The sequence below is a fragment of the Paroedura picta genome, chromosome 5 (genome assembly GCF_049243985.1).
Source record: "Paroedura picta isolate Pp20150507F chromosome 5, Ppicta_v3.0, whole genome shotgun sequence".
Classification (NCBI taxonomy): domain Eukaryota; kingdom Metazoa; phylum Chordata; class Lepidosauria; order Squamata; family Gekkonidae; genus Paroedura; species Paroedura picta.
Genome location: NC_135373.1, coordinates 9976211 through 9993507, shown reverse-complemented (window position 1 = coordinate 9993507; position 17297 = coordinate 9976211). Strand labels below are relative to the sequence as shown.

Here is a 17297-nt window from a genome sequence, read left to right as displayed (position 1 = left end):
GCAACGCAGGCAAGCCGGGGGGGACGGGGGAGCCGCTGCTGCCTCACACGACCCCCTATGGCCAGCCTCAGGTGCAGGTGCAGGGTGCGAAAACCCAAGAGATGCCCCACCCAACTCACCAGGCCCGCTAGCGCCCGCTGTATTTACCCTACAGCGGGCTTAATTTCTAGTTTAGTAATAGTAATAGTAATAGTAATAGTAATAGTAATAGTAATAGTAATAGTAATAGTAATAGTAATAGTAATAGTAATAGTAATAGTAATAGTAATAGTAATAGTAATAGTAATAGTAATAGTAATGAACTGCAGTCAGGTTGCCATAATCTGAAGGCAACCTGACTGTACTTCACGCACACAAACACATTTCCCTCCCTGTAGACAGGACACGGATTAGATTGACATTCTTTTTTTATAGCAGATGTTTATTTTCCCTGGCCACTACAAAGAAAAGAGCCGTTGCATGTACTGCTGATGTTGCCTTTGGAGAGATACGTGTGCAGGTGGGAGGAAGATCTGACTGAGAGCAGGTGACACAAGCTCCGACAGGCGCCTTCCTACAAGATAATCTTCATCAGCAGAAGTCCAGTGAAGGTTGGGAAGAGGAGCCCGGTGGTCTGAAATCCCCTAGAAGCTTTAGGGCTACACTTGCCCTCTTTGAAAGCCAGACCGGCCCCTCGGATAGGGGAAGACCGTCCTTCTTCTATTGCTAAGCAAATATGCCTGGTGGCGCAGCCCTTCATGATGGTATCAATGATTTTCTCACCTGGATACAGAAGACAAGGTGAAAAGTCAAGGCCTCCCTCCATTCCCAGGAACTGCTTCCTGAAGATCATAAACATATAAGAAAATAGAATGGCCTATCACACTGGGGGGGGGGGAGTGTCTGCTCTGATTCTGAAGTCCATTAACCCAGTCCAGGGGTCCCCAGCATGGCAACTGTGAAAGCCAGAGCAACCACCCACTCACCCTTTCCTAGTACCTACCAAATGTTCTGAGGAAGTGGGTGGGACTTGGTTTGGAATTTGCCCAGCAAGGTGTCTAATTGGCCACTGGTGGTTTGATCATCCGTGTAGATTTTTTTAGAGAGTTGATTCAATAGCAGCTAACACTGGTAGGGGCTCATGGGAATGGTAGTCCATGAATATCTAGGGAGCCACAGTTTGGCCACCCCTGGCTAGGGGCTTTCCTATTCTCAGAGCCATTCCGCACCGGGATCCATGTGGCAAATTGTTTGCTGAACGAAAAATCGCCATTTAAAATAGTGGAATTAGGCGTAACGCATACCTGCCTTTGTAGTGGAATCCAGTTGCGTTTCTATCGTTTCCCACAGGGTTCCGGTCTCTGCAAAAATCGCTAGCCAGGAAGCGCTATTGCTAAGCTGTGTCCCACCCCTGGCCATCAAGCAGCCAATAAGTGGCCGTTATCATGCTCCCAAACAACCCCTTTCCCTTTAAGGAAAGTTTAAAAACACACACACACCCGTTGCAACGAATATGCATTGATTCGTTGCAACAGAGAGACCCATCCAGCTAGCAGGTGGTGTTTGAGCTGCCGTTTCATCGTTGCCACGCTCCCCCCGAGTAAACCCCCCCCCCTCACTTGCGCGATTTTCGGCCAAAAACAGTGTGAAAAATAAAGTGAAAATAAACCAGCAAACGGGCCTCTTTGATGCTTGTGTTTGGTGTCTTTAAACAGAGGGGCTGCAGCCAGGGAAGCCTCACTGGGTAAACGAAGGCTCACTGGTGCGTTGATCTCCACTCGCTCGGAGGAAAAAAAATGGCGATCGCTTCGCCGGAAGATCAGAGGAGAGAGCCAGGGGGAGGGACTTTGCAGAAACCGCAACAATGGTAACGCACAGAACTTTCCCGCTAGTGTTGCTGATTGGTTGCAGGAGTGTAGCGCTTTCCGGAGGGTGAATCCACTTTTTGGGATTTTCCTGAAAGCGCTACAACGAAGCACTTTTTGCAGATCAGTTTCAGGAGTGTTGCAGATTGTCAACAACGTGCATAATGGCAAAACTGTAGCGATTTCAATTAGTAACCATTGTGCTATTTTGGACGAATGCGGAATGGCTCTCATTCTTCTTCAATTTCTCCCCCTAGTGGTCAATTCTATGTTAGAGCAGTGCATGTCCAGCATAAAAACCTGCAGTGAAAAATCTAATTTCCATTAGGGGAAGCAAGACATGTGTGGAACAGAAACCCACTTTGAAGAAACAGGGACTCACAAGCAATGAAAACAAGAGTGTGGGAAAGCCCCAAGACCTGTGAGCACAACTTCAAAGTCCCATTCTGCCATGGAAGTTCACTGGGTGAGTGACCTGAGGCCATTCACACACCCCCAGCCTAACCAACCTCACAAGGTTGTTGTGAAGATAACATGGAAGTGGGGCAAAGTGATCCGGGGAGGGAAAAAATGCCATCTAAATGTCCCTATAAATAAAAATCATTGCCCAAAAGTCAACCTGACTAAGAAAGAGGGAAGTGCTCCCCAAGCTCATTCATTGCATGCAAAATCAGACTTACCAACACGTGTGGATGAGACCATCTCAAAGCAAAAATCCTCATCTCCAGTACAATTGATCTTTTGGGGATCACAGGTTCCATTGGTAGAGAAGCAGGCCGGGCATTGTATTCCATTCGTGACGTTTTCCGCTGGGGCTACTGCATGCAGAATGAAAAATGGAGCAAAAATGAGCAGTGCAGAACATGGAGCAGAGGTATTGAGGTGTTGAGCAATACATTTCAATCCAAGAATCTTTCTTCTTGGCACTTTGCGCTTCCGTCTTCATTTGAACAGCCAAGCTTGAGGGCTAAACAAAGCACAGGATTCCATTATTCTTTAATTATTTATAGACAGTGCATCTGCCAGGTTTTGGCATATAGTGACTTCTCTACGCCAGGGGTAGTCAACCTGTGGTCCTCCAGATGTCCATGGACTACAATTCCCATGACTATCCCTGCTCTATGTGAAGGAGTCTCAAAGGAGCTTACATCTGCCTTCCCTTTCCTTGCCCCATAACAGACATCCTATGAGGGAGGGGAGGCTGAGAGAGCCTTGATATTACTGAAGAAGAGAATTGGTTCTTATATGCCGCTTTTCTCTACCCAAAGAGTCTCAAAGCGGCTTACAATCGCCTTCCCTTCCCTCTCCCCACAACAGACACCCTGTGAGGGAGGTGAGGCTGAGAGAGCCCTGAGATTACAGAAGAAGAAGAAGAAGAGTTGGTTCTTATATGCTGCTTTTCTCTACCCGAAGGAGGCTCAAAGCGGCTTACAGTCACCTTCCCTTTCCTCTCCCCACAACAGACACCCTGTGAGGGAGGTGAGGCTGAGAGAGCCCTGAGATTACAGAAGAAGAAGAAGAGTTGGTTCTTATATGCTGCTTTTCTCTACCCGATGGAGGCTCAAAGCGGCTTACATTCGCCTTCCCCTTCCTCTCTCCACAACATACACCCTGTGAGGGAGGGGAAGCTGAGGCCATTCACACCCTGATATTACTGCTCTGTCAGAACAGTTTGGTCAGTGCCGTGGTGAGCCCAAGGTCACCCAGCTGGCTCCATGTGGGGGAGTGCAGAATAGAACCTGCATGCCAGATTAGAAGTCCACACTCCTAACCACGGCACTATTTAATGGTCAGGGTGACTTTTTAAAAAAATGCATGTCCCAGTTATCACAGCTCATGACATTCTGCAAAACCTGTTTTGTTTTCTGCCTTGTATGAAGGTCTTAGAGGAAATGACCCTGTAGCATTATCTCAAAACTTTATCAGGACCCCTGATGGGATCCCATGCCTCATTCCATCTTGCCAAAGAAATCCCAAAGGAGGAAAGAGAAGGCTTGATGCTCTTCTTGCTATCCTCATTTATTTATTACTCATCACAGAATCTCCCATGATTATGGTTATGATTTTTGGTATGATTAATAATCTGTTGTAAGCTGCCCCAAGACCTTTATGGTGAGGGGCAGCTCAGAAACCCAAATCTCCCCCCAAAAAAATATTATTATTAATTTAATTTCTAGATGCCCCTCCCTGCACAGCAGGATCAAGGTGGCTTAAACCAGGGGTAGTCAACTTGTGGTCCTCCAAATGTTCATGTATTCTCTGGCAGGGGCTCATGGGAATTGTAGTCCATGGACATCTGGAGGGCCACAGTTTGACTACCGCTGCCCTACACCTTACTGGGGGAGCCAAGAGAGCAGAGAAGGACCACTTTTCTCCTCAAGGGGGACCTAAAGCGGCTTGTGTCATTCTCATCACCTCCATTTTACCTTCACAACAACCCTGTGAGGTAGCTTAGCCTAAGAGCATGCAACATGATATTCTTGTTGAAAGTTGGTAAAATGTGGTATGGATCCTAATTCTGTCAGGTGGATCGATAACTGGTTGACTGATCATACCCAAAGGGTACTTGTAAATGGTTCAGCATCCTCTTGGAGAAGAGTGACAAGTGGAGTACCTCAGGGATCTGCCCTGGGGCCTGTGTTGTTCAACATATTTATAAATGATTTGGATGAGGGTTTAGAGGGGATACTTATTAAATTTGCAGACAATACTAAACTGGGAGGGGTAGCAAACACAACAGAAGACTGAATCGGAATACAGGATAATCTTAATAGGCTTGAGAAGTTGGCTAAATTGAATAAAATGAAATTCAAAAGGGACAAATGTAAAGTTCTTTCTGCATTTAGGTAGAAAAAACCATATACACCAATATAGGATGGGGGAGACTTGTCTTGGCAGTAGCATCTGCATAAAAGATCTAGTAGTAGGCCATACAATGTACATGAGTCAGCAGTGTGACTCAGTGGCTAAAAAGGCAAATGGGATTTTGGGCTGTATCAAAAGGAGTATCGTGTCCAGATCACGGGAGGTGATGGTACCATTTTACTCTGCTTTAGTTCGGCCCCACTTGGAGTACTGTGTTCAGTTTTGGGCACCGCAGTAAAGAAGGGATGTAGACAAACTGGAGCATGTCCAGAGGAGGGCAACAAAGATGGTGAGGGGTTTGGAGACCAAGGAAAGGTTGGGGGAAAGGTTGGGGGAGCTTGGTCTGTTTAGCCTGGAGAGGAGATGACTGAGATGGGATCTGATAACCATCTTCAAGTATTTAAAAGGCTGCCTTGTAGAGTGCGGAGCAGAGTTGTTCTCTCTTGTCCCAGAGGGACAGACCGGAACCAATGGGATGGAATTAATTCAAAAGATATTCCATCTAAACATCCGGAAGAAGTCCCAGACAGTGAGAGCAGTTTCTCAGGGGAACAGGCTTCCTCGGGAGGTGGTGGGTTCTCCATCTTTGGAGATTTTTAAACAGAGGCTGGAGAGCCATCTGATGAAGATTCTGTGAAGGTTCAAGCAGCTGTCAGGTTACAATGGAGGAGCGATAGGGTTGTGAGTGTCCTGCATAGTGCAGTGGGTTGGACTAGATAACCCAATCCCAACTCTATGATTCTAAGTTTCCATGGCACAAGCAGGGATTTGAACCTGGGCCTCCAAGATCATAGCTGACACTCTTTGTCATCACACTGCGCTGGTCTCAAGGCATACAACCATGCCTGTATCACCCACCAGGGATGCAGCCTCAGTTGCAGAAAGGAGCCCATGGAATGTGCTGCATCAGACACAACAGATGAAAGGACAAAGCAGAGGGTGGAACAAGACGAGGGTGGAACCAAATAAATATATAAATAAAAGGTTCTCCTACATTGTGGTGTCTCCATCAAACAGGAATCATCGATGCAACAGATAGAGTAGGACTGGATGGTTCTTCCATTCCCCATGTTCATGGACTTCCCAGGCGTCATGCAGGCCTCGGCAGATTCACAGTCTTTCGCTATTGTCTGAACCGTGACGTCTTCTGCAGTAAGGACAGAAAGCAAGACAGTTGCGTAGTGACCAGGAAGGCCACTGTCCCTGGGGTGAGGAGGGTGGGCTGCCCTGGGGTTGCCATGGGGGTCACAAGGATCCCTCAGAGCACTTTCTCAAGAACCACACCTGGTCAGAGATGGGCCAAAACTCTGTCCACAAGTGCAGCATAGCTGTTCTCCCATAGCAATGAATGGCAATGCTCCACTTGTGGAGGAATACACAGCACTGGAGAGGGTCTAAGGCCATTCTCCACATCTACTGTCCCATACATAAAGTATCCACCCTAACCTTCTTGGAACCCAACATGGATGTGAGGGTGGTCTGGCTGCCACATCTGTCACCCCATTGAACACCATGGTGGATTTGGCTGATCTAGACTGGTGAACCCAACTGAAAGCAACACATTCCTCAGTCTTAGGGCACAACAACGAGGGGGTGGGATTTACCAATGAACAGGCCTGCTTAGGTCTGATCTTTGAAAATTAGTCATGTGTGTGGATCATAATTTGGGGAATAGTATCACATGGGTATCACTAAGGAGGTCAGTCCTCAGTACTGGGCTTGACCAAAATAATTGGAAAGAAAACAGCTTAGCCCAATGAACCATATTCTAGATCCAACGGAATTTAACTTCCCTTCTCGCTACTACAGACTCTTACTACATTCTTCAGTGTTCAAGCTGATAGCCAAACTTCTGGACAGCAAAAATAATGAACTGGGAGGGGTGGGTCCCAGTGAAGAAACAAATATAGAATAATACAGACGCACTGGGAAACCAATATGGCGTCTGAAGCGCCACAAGCTAAGCTATTGTATGACCTTATACTCTGTCAAGAGATTCCTTAATAAGTTGAAGTAGGTTGTTAAATATAAAAACCGTCCCTGTAAGGCGAAACGTGTCGGGACTTGTGTGAAATAAGAATAAAAGAATTATCGAAACTGAAGAGAGACGACACTATATAAGTCTAATTCGGATATTTTATTGCCATATTGATTTCCCAGTGCATCTGTAGTATTCTAAACCAGTGGTCCCCAACCTTTTTGTCACCGAGGACCGGTAAACGCTTGACAATTTTGCCGAGGCCCGGGGGAGTAGTCTTTTGCAAAGGGACGTCGCAGCCGTCGACTGAGCCCCTGCTCCACTTGCTTTCCCTCTGGTGCCCCTGACTTCCCGCTGCCCGCTGGGGGGCGCTGCCAGCAGCAGCTGTGCAGTGCCAGGCCAAGGGGGAGCCCCAGCCATGGCGGCCGCTGGAGAGCACCAAAGGTGAGCCGGCAGCCCCCGAGGCAGCAGCCAGGGAGGAGGAGCTGCGGCCCGGTACTGACTGATCTACGGACCGGCACCGGTCCCTGGACCGGGGGTTGGGGACCACTGTTCTAAACTTCTGGACAGGGCTAATGAGAATCCAGCTGCCAACGCTGTCTTCCGGATGTTTCTAAAACACCTCAGCCCACCTGGGTACTTTGTTCTTGCCCCCACCTTGTGGAATGAGCTCCGGGAGGAGATCAGGGCCCTGACGGAACTAAAGCAGTTCCGCAGAGCCTGCAAAAGGGAGCTCTTCCGCCAGGCAATTGGTTGAGGTCAACCAGAATCAGCAACATCTGCAGAGCCCTTAAAGCCTCCTCCCAAGAATCCATATGCCCAACTGAACCTGTTTGAACCATTATTCTGCTTAGACTGTTCCCTTCGGTTACGATTGCTATTATTACTGTTATTATTGTTGCAGTCCATTTTATATGTTATATAGGGAAAAAGCACCATGTACTGCCATGGGGAGGGCAGTATACTCAGGGTAGGGTGTTATACAAATATGAATGTTATAATGATACTAATAATGATATTTTAATTTTATTTTATTCTATGCAGACTGGGGGGCACACATTTAGGAACAGTTTGATGCAGGAGACAGCTGCATTTGTATTGGCCCTTGAATTGTCCCTTTTGACGAAGAAGAATTCGTTTTTACATCCTACTTTTCACTACCTGGAGGAGTCTCAAAGCGGCTTACAATGGTCTTCCCTTCTTCTCCTGCCAACAGACATCCTGTGAGGTAGGGCTATTTGCTCCCATCTTGAGCCAGGCCATATAGCAGTACATCATGAAACGTACACCTGGCCCATTAGGGTTTGATTTCGGGACGAAGCAATTAGACGATAGGAAATATTGTAAAGTGTCTAAAATGGAATTGTGTTGTTTTTAAGGGTTTTGGATTTGACTGCTCTCACCTACCGCTCACCCAAGAGGTGGCCTAAAAATCACCTAAATAAATTAAAATAGGTGGGGGCTGAGAGAGCCCCACGAGAACTGTTGACAGGCCCAAGGTCACCCAGATGTGGAGGAGAGGGGAATCAAACCCAGTTCTCCAGATTAGCATTCACTCCTCTTCACCCTCTTAACTACTCCACCATGCTGGCTCCCTGCAAATGCAGATGTGATGAGCCCTGAGCAGGAACAGGACTGATCCAAATTGGGGCTCATGCAAGGACAATGACCTAAGTGCCTGAAGGTGGATTGGGTGGAACCTCACTCTCTATCCAAGCAGAACTCCCCTTGCCTGGATCTGCAGCCTGTCTACCACCTTGGATCAACCTGTGGTCCCTCACACCCACCTAGAGAATTCTCTATAGAGATGATGGCACAGGTGTCTTCATTAGCGTCACAGAGTTCGGGCTCACCACTACAGCTGCTGCCAGGGCTCGAACAAACCTCACACTCCAGAAAAGCTCCTAGAGACAGAAAGAAAGGGCAGCATATCGAAGGGCATGCTTCTCTCCTCTGCTTTACCCTCACTCCGCCCGCCCCGAGGTTGATGGGACTGACAGGGAGTGACTGGCCCAAGGTCACCCAAGGAGTTTCAGGGCAGACTGGGGGTTCTTGCTCTCTTTCTTACCATCGCTAGTTTTTCTTGGTGTTTCCCCCAATGGGAAGTCGGAGCTCTCCGAGGGCGGATCAAGCACAGATATGCGATATGGAGCTCCCTAGCAGAGCTAGTTTTGGAGGGTGTTTCTCCCCATAGAAAACTAGAGCTCTCCAAGGGCAGATCAAGCAAAGATTTGTAAAAATGGAGCCTCACAACAGTGCTAGTCTTTCTTGATGGTTCTTCCCATGGAAAGCTGGAGCTCTCCAAGGCAGACCAAGCACAAATTTGTGAAAAGGAGAGCCGTGGCAGTGCTAGTTTTGCTTGGTGTTTCTCCCAATGGACAGCTGGAGCTCTTCAAGGGCAAATCAAACACAGATTTGTGGTCTGGAGCTCCATATCCGTGCTAAGGACCCACATACTAGGCTTTCGCCTGTCCATAACTAGGCTTCCTTTTGGTGATAACCACAAGAAGGTTAAGCTCATGGGTTCTGAGAAGGGGCTTGGGAAGGAGACAGATCTTGGGAATTTCAGCCAAGAGACACCAGTGGGATGTGACCCAAGAGAAGCCATCGGAAGCTTTACCCAAGGGGCTACTCACCCCCTCCCTTACCTGTTGTGAGAAGCACAGAGAAGACTAAGAGCCTTGGGAGCATCTCGATGGTGGTGGACAGTATGAGAGCAGATGTCAAAGCTCTTGTTGATGAGGCAGTTTCTCAGGATCTGTAACAAAATCCCATCGGGTGACTTTCCATGTGGTTCATGCAACTAGATAAGGAGCTGGAAATCTACCACCTCCTTCAGAACTGCAAAAATAATTTTGCTCCCAAAATTCAAAACTCTCCTTGTTCTTTAGTAGACTAACTATGTGAGCGCGTGCATGCTGTGGTCACTTACCTTTGGATCAACAGCCTTCTAGCTTCATCCCTAGATGACCTAGAATGTGGTCAAGAGGACAAGAGAGACACAAATCCTCTAGGGAAAGTCAAAGGGGGTGAGATTTGGCGAAGGTCTCTCCACCAAGATAGGACAGTGGGAGCTGGAGGGTGGGAGAGAATTGTGGGGAGATGGGCAGGTGACTCCGTCGGATGAAAGATGGAGAAGTTTGAGGAAGGAATATTATTATTATGATCATTCTTATTACTGTTTTCATGTATACCCTTTTCTTGCTGTCTCTCCATAGGAATGTCCAGTAGGAGAAGTTTGGGGGCTGAATTGTTACCTTCAAAAGCAAGGAATGCTCAGCAGCTTTTTGAGAAATGCCCTCATCTTAACCGACACTGAGCACAAAGAAACAGTGTTCCAACTTGTCGCCAAGGGTTTCCAGGCTCTCTTAAGATTCTAATTCTCTTAAAGTGACTGTGCCCCATTTACCACAGTAGATTGTGAAGGAAAAGAGTTGTCCCATTGTCCAGGTTGTACCTGGAATGCAGGCATGAAGCATAAAGTCTTTTTGGCCCATGATATGGCGCATACCGAAGGTTACAGTTCTTGAGCACATCTCACGAATAAAAAGAAACGCTGTTTTGGATGCCTCCCTGATCTTCTGGAGATGAATCATAATCCTGAGGATTTAAGATTTTGCAGGCTTGAAAGGCTGGTAGAACATGGACTTCTGAAAGCCAACATAACATAGAGACGGTTACAATGGGAATCCCAACTGATCTTCAAAATGGGAACACTGACACCTGCTGGACTAAATCAGTCATTGCATTCATCTTGTTTTTTGTGGAAGACTTTGAGGGGCTTTTCGCACCGGGATCTTTGTAGCAAATTGGTTGCTGAATGAAAAATCGCCATTTAAAATAGTGGAATTCGTCCTTATGCATACCTGCCTTTGTAGTGGAATCCAGTTGCGTTTTGTAGCGTTTCCCACAGGCTTCCGGTCTCGGCAAAAATCGCTAGAAAGGAAGCGCTCTTGCCAAGCTCGTCCCGCCCCTGGCCGTCAAGCAGCCAATGGGCAGCCGTTAGCATGCTCCCAAACAGCCCCTTTCCCTTTTAGAAAGTTTAAAAAAAAAAAAACCAGACCCATTGCAACGAATCTGTGTTGATTCGTTGCAACGGAGAGACCCATCCAGCTGCCTTGTGTGTTTGAGCTGTCATTTATTCGTTGCCACGCTCCCTCCGAGTGAACCCCCCCCCCTCTCACGGGCCCGATTTTCGGCTGAATGAATGTGTAAAAAATAAAGGGAAAATACATCAGCAAACGGGCTTCTCTTGTTTGTGCTTAGTGACTGAAGGGGAGGGACTGAAGCCGGGGAAGCCTCTAAACAGAGGCTCGCTGGTGCGTTTATCCCCGCTCGCTCAGAGAAAAAAAATGGCGATCGTTTCGCCGGAAGATCAGAGGAGAGAGCCAGGGGGAGGGACTTTGTAGAAACCACAACAATGTTAATGCACAGGTCTTTTTCGCTAGTGTTGCAGATTGGTTGCAGGACTGTATCGCTTTCCGGAGGGTGAATCCACTTTTGGGGATTTTCCTGAAAGCGCTACAAGGAAGCGCTTTTTGCAGATCGTTTTCAGGTGTGTGGCAGATTGTCAACGACGTTGTGTATAATGGCAAATCAGTAGTGTTTTCAATTGGCAACCATTGTGCGATTTTGAAGGCGTGCGAAAAGCCCCTGACAATTGGGCTCTGTTCTCTTTAAGATTAATGGAAGTTAATTAATGAGGTTAATAAGTTACTGTATTTATTTGGGCATGTTGAGACCATACTTGTAGGTCTATGACTGCAGGATCCCTAACACACAATTAAAAATTAAGAATCTTTTACAGGTCCAGTGGATATTTTGAGGTACGTATGGAGTGTCTATCATTATTGGTGTTGTATCTAATTAAAAATGAATGTTTTGTATTTAATTTGGTTCTTATACTGATCTTATATTGTATCATAGGTGTTCTACCATTCAAAGTAATGTTGTTGTTGTTAGGTGCGAAGTTGTGTCTGACCCACCGCGACCCCATGGACAATGATCCTCCAGGCCTTCCTGTCCTCTACCATTCCCCGGAGTCTATTTAAGTTTGCACCTACTGCTTCAGTGACTCCATCGAGCCACCTCATTCTCTGTCGTCCCCTTCTTCTTTTGCCCTCGATCACTCCCAGCATACAAAGTAATACAACAACTTATTCTTTTTGATGAGTTCAACGTTAAGGTAGGCATTGTAAGGTTTGCATTGATCAAATGTACAACATTTTTCAGATGTACTTCACAATTTATTACAGAGCCACTGATGAAGATCATGGTCGAAAATGAGTTTTCTCCTCCAGTTTTGCCTGTTTGAATGGCTGTATACAATAAATCAGAGTCCCACTAAATACCTCTTTGGTCAGACCCCACCTGGAGTACTTTGTGCACAGTTCTAGAGGCCTCACTTCAGAAAGGACATGGACAACATTGAGAGGGTTAAGAGGAGAGCAAAGAAAGTGATGCAGGGCCTGGGGACCAAGCCCTAGGAGGAAAACTTTGGAATGTTCAGCCTGGAGAACAGGAGGTTGAGAAGGGACATGATTGCTGCCTTTAATTATTTGAAAGGTTGTCATTTAGAGGAGGGCAGGAAAAGGTTCCTGTTGGAAGCAGGGGATAGGACCAAATAATAAGTATCTACAATCTGAGCCACCTTCCCCATAACAAATTATGCATAATACCTCCACCTTTCTCCACAGTGGGGACTAGGCATGGGCAGTTTGGATTGGATAAGCCAAAAAGGACCCGAATCAATGCTGATCTGGGTACTTTTCAGACCTATCTGAACTGAACCTTGCATTTAAACAGTCCCAATTATCAGCTTATAGGTTGACATATCTCTCCCCCCCATCCCCCCCCCCCCCCCCCCCGTTATCAGGGATGTTCTCTACTGCTTGGGGAGAAGAAGCTTTTCAGAATTCAGTTTGGCTGAATCTGAAAAAGTGATGGTATATTCATGCAAAAAGGTATGTGTGTGCACACGCGCCTAGTGGGGACCCAACGTGGCTTATGTCATTCTGCTCTCTTCTGTTGTATCCTCACAATTTCCCAGGGAGAAGATCAGGCTGGGAGAGACTAGCCCACAATCACTCCACGCAGTTTTTTGGCAGAATGAACATTTGAACCTGGGTCTCCCAGATTCTAGTCTGACACTCTAATACAGAAAGTACATGGATGTGAGGATTTGATTTTCACAGAAAATCTATGTGGGAACATCATTACTGGGGCGGGGGGGACGGGACACTTTGAGCAGCTGGGTTGCCAAGCTACAGGTGGGAAGGAGAGAGAAGGAAGGAAGGAAGGAAGGAAGGAAGGAAGGAAGGAAGGAAGGAAGGAAGGAAGGAAGGAAGGACCGACTGACTGACTGACTGACTGACTGACTGACTGTTGCTGGGCCTCTCAGTTGGCTGCACCTAGTACAGCCCTTTTAGGGTTTCTAGCTCCTAGTTCAAAGTACCTGGAAACTAGGACAGAGTCTGCAATTACTTTGTTTATTCCATTGTCGATCCTGTTGAATTCAAATCACTTTGAACTTGGGTCTTCCTCTCCCCCCCCTCCTCCCCATTGAAACAGGAAAGTCTTCTGCACGTGGTTAGGAGGCTCAGAAGGTGTGGGGGGGAACCAAGCCTCTTTCTTTCTTTTCTTGAAGGGGGGAGGAGCCAGGCAGGGAGCCTCTTTCTTTTCTTGGAGGGGAGAGGATCGAAAAAGGCAGAGGAGGGAGGAAAAATCCAGGACCGACAGAAGTTGAGAGAAATTAGGGGCTTCTCCTTTAAGGCAAGCATGTCACATGACCAGGTGTAGCCTATCAGAGGTTCTCTACCACGGAGCTTTCTTTCCCAAACTGGATATTGAGGATTAACAGCACTCTGGGATATTGCACAGTAAAGGTAGGATCACTCCAGATCAATCCTTCTTGCTGCAGAAGGAAAATTTAAATCGCCCAAAATCCAAATGGAAATCGCATTCTGTGTAGAGGGCAGGGACTGAATCGAACTGGGGTTGGAATAAAAGCTCCATCCAGTTTACACCCAGGAGAGGGGGTAGCCTGAATCCTGATTTGCAGATTGCTGCAAGTGCACTTCAGGTATCGTCTTCCTCTAAAGATGGCACACGTGAACGGCTAGCAGCCATTTATAGAGGAGGGTTTTTGAAAGCTGTCAATGCCTGTGGTCAGTACTACTGCAGCAGATTCCATGTTTTAATAATTCACTGTGTAAAGAAGTATTTCCTTTTGTCTGCCTTGAACCTACTGCCCATCAGGTTCATTTGGAAGCCTCCATTTTTCTTATTGGGGGAGAGAGAGAAAATGTTCCCTTTGTCAATTCTCCCTGCATAATTTTATCAACCTCTATCATGCCCCTGCCCAGACATCTCTTTTCTAAACTATAAACCCCAGAACTTTTCAGCCTGTCCTTATAAGGAAAGTATTCCAACCCCTCCGGAATGCCACTTATATCCAGTGTTCCCTGATCAGACTTTGAAGTTCTAATCAGAATGAACAAGTTTGTTTGCCAGAGTAGTTGCCAGTCTCCTGCCACAGAGTGAGGAGATTTCCAGCCAAATAACAAATTGTGAGCTACCTCCTGGATTTGCAGGGAAACAGCTGCCGTGTTTACTGTTTCCTGTGCAAATATTTATTCCTGTGGGGCTGCTCAAACCTCTTAGGAAAAAGAGAAATCTAAAGGCGCTTACTGATTGAATGGATTCACTGTAGCAAGGGGGAAAGTAAAGAGGAGCAATGCTATTTAGACTGAAATTTAAGAACTGACTTCTTTTTAATGGGGATATTTAATACAGCAGTTTGCCCGCTCACGGAAGCCTGATGAATAAGTCTCTCAAGATGTATACTGCAAAAAGTAGATATGTTTATTCGAGTCAATTCGGTTCACATTCCGGTCGCGGTCCAAAGAAGAGAAAGACTCATTTCCGTGTCACAAAAGGCCGTGTTAAAAAGTCATTTTTTTTTCCTTGTGTATTTATCATGAGAGGCTTTTATCATGATAGAAGGGGTGGTGGAGCCAGTTTGGTGCACACACGGTAAAACTTTTTGCTCATTTTACAAATTTCATGGGCAAGATGAACATCGTTTGTAGTGAAACGTTCTAAGGAATGGATTATGATGAAATATGTCACAAAATTCACCCTCCGCAGGTATTCAGCTTTAAAGTGAGCTGTCCCAATTCCTGGAAGATCCCATATTGTTACACTGGGGAATGTGGGATGTCCCTTTGTCTCCATAGTTGTTTCTACTATTCCAGTCTTAGCTGCACCTTCTTCAAAGTCTGTCATTCCTCTCAGGGCATTCACAAGAGATGATTTCCCAACACCTGACACCCCTGTGATGGCAACGTCTAGGGTGGCATTCTTCAACAAATTCAACTTAATGTAACTTTAGCTCACCATATCTGAGAGACTGTTATTGTGCAAAGCTGCCTTCAACTTTTTCACCAATTTTTGTGAGGTGGCAGATTCCATGTTGCTTCTTCGTGTGTATTGATCAGAGAAAGAAAATACAAAGGTTAACTAAATTTTAAACACGGTTGAAACAACACTTCCTTTGACAGGACGAATTTAGGTGTATGGGGGGAAATGGATTCATTAAGAGAAGCGCTTCAGAGCTGGATAATAAAATTCATGTTAGGTATTTCTAATGGTGAAAAAGGTGGTGGTCTTTGAAACACATGTTAAGGTTTTGGTCTCCTGCCCGTAACCTAAATAAAGCTATTAAGGGGTGGTAGGAGGAGTTTGACATCATCGTTTACCGGCCACTCAGATCACCCGTTCTGGATCGCAGCAGAGAGTGGGGAGTGTCTTGAAGTGCAAAGGCAGGGAGCAATGCAAACAATGGACCCCAAGGACTCCCAACCCTCCCTCCAAGGCCACTCACCGGCCAGGATACTTGTGAGTGGGCAGGCACCTTGATGTGAGAGAAGTTGGAGGAGGAGACAATCGGTGTGGGACATGCAACATGACTGGACGTCCGTTGGACAACAGCCACTGAGGTTGAGAAGTTGAAGAAGGGTCAGGACACGCAATGTGATTAGATGCCCATTGGACAGATAACCGATCAGGCTCGAGGAGGAGGCAGTCAGGGGTGGAACAAGTGACCTAAGTGGCCAATAAACAATGAGATCAAATTCTTCCCACCTTTCCGGCTTTACTTATGTTACAGATGGGTATAGTGTGTGTTTCCTCTTTGGATTGCATATTGCCTATGCCAGGCTTTCTCAACCAGGGTTTCATAAACCCTTGTGGTTTCTTGATGGCCCTAGAAGGGATTCCTGAATGGATGGGAAATAATTAATTTGCAAAGTAAACTTCTCAAGGGAAACACTTGAAGCTATGCAGCCTTTCTAAAGTGAGTGGGTGGGGGTGGACTGAATTCTGCACAAGCAAGAAAGACATCTTCTTGCCCCCAGCAGCTGCTAGATCTGCTTTCCTTTAAGCAGAGTTACATTTCACTGATGAATAATACCCTAAGTTGGTCCCACCCCCTTGACATGCAATATTTTTTGTCCTGTCCTAGAAACCAAGTGTGGACTCAGAAGAGCACTAGAAGGACTAAGCAGCACAGAGAAAAATCTTATGGGAAAAAAGCGAGAATCTGATTTTCGCCCATTATGTGGAAATACGTCCCACATAATGGGCAAGGTGGTGGCTGGCCAGAGTTGGTGCTGAGGCCTGCTCACTGTGCTGCTACCTCTGCCCATCTTCTGTGATCAATCCCACACTCCTGTGGGTTGTTTTCGGGCCTCCTGTCAGGGCATTGGGAGCAATGGATGTCATACCCTTATTTACTTCCATATCCCTGACCACACCAGTAGATGTGTTTCCACCTCAAAAAAACTGAATACCCAGAACAGATCTTTCCCCCTGAGCCTTCTGGAGATCTTTGAATGATTCTGTAATAGTCAGTGACCTACCTGTTGGAGACCTAGAGATGCCAACATCCAGGTGGGATCCAGGGCTCCATACCTCCATACCAAATTTGCCTCTGTGTTTTCTCAGAAAAGGATGGTATTAGGCAAGCTATAGTGTTGGGGTGGTGGATTAGGTGGTTGGAGTGGTGCAATCTTCAAAAAAGGGAACAGAGATGACTCAGGACACTGACTTCAGTTGCTTCTTCTCTTTCCTTCTTCACTTCTGTGCCTTCCCAAAACAACCTCAAATTCTGGGAGATCTATTTCCCTTTGTCTGGAAATGTGTATTGTTTTCCTTCATTTGAGGTGTCTCTGAGCTGGCTTGAAATAGCTAATTTGGGAATCAGATTCAGGCTGGGGTATATTCAAAGTGCTCGCACAGGATGGAGGTATCTGAGACCTTGACATTGACCTGGAAATGGGTTCACAGGATGAGACATCACGAAGTGGCACTGCATCCCTCACTCTACCCCCCTTCCCCAGGCCCCTTTCCCAAACTTCATACTCCCCAGACACCCAACTCCCTAAATTTTCTAAGATGTACTTGGTGGAAAGTTCAAGACAGCCACACCAGCTGCAAATGAGAGCATTGTAGCAATGGTGGAAGTCCAGGTTGGGTCTCTCTGCCCAACTACAACATGAGAGTGTGTGAAAATTCAATTCAAATTTATATATATAAGACAAGCTAAGATC

General features: G+C 46.4%; 1 protein-coding gene across 1 annotated transcript; it reads right to left on the bottom strand.

Moving 5' to 3' along the window:
• Positions 1 to 400: 400 nt before the first annotated feature.
• Positions 401 to 10036, bottom strand: LOC143837041 (phospholipase A2 inhibitor gamma subunit B-like). Its single transcript, XM_077336461.1, has 6 exons — positions 9945 to 10036; positions 9336 to 9445; positions 8475 to 8591; positions 5704 to 5856; positions 2525 to 2662; positions 401 to 762 (listed from the first exon to the last, which is right to left on the bottom strand). Exons 2-6 carry the CDS (start codon positions 9376 to 9378, stop codon positions 554 to 556), a joined length of 660 nt encoding a protein of 219 aa, XP_077192576.1. The 5' UTR covers positions 9379 to 9445; positions 9945 to 10036; the 3' UTR covers positions 401 to 553.
• Between the last annotated feature and the right edge of the window lie 7261 nt (positions 10037 to 17297).

Coding starts and splice junctions, on each gene's coding strand:
- LOC143837041 (XM_077336461.1), bottom strand. CDS start 9,378: ATGCTCCCAAGGCTCTTAGTCTTCTCTGTGCTTCTCACAACAG. Junction 2,663..5,703: donor TTTGATGGAGACACCACAAT/GTAGGAGAACCT, acceptor TTCTGCATGCAG/TAGCCCCAGCGGAAAACGTC. Junction 763..2,524: donor GGTCTCATCCACACGTGTTG/GTAAGTCTGATT, acceptor TTCTGTATCCAG/GTGAGAAAATCATTGATACC.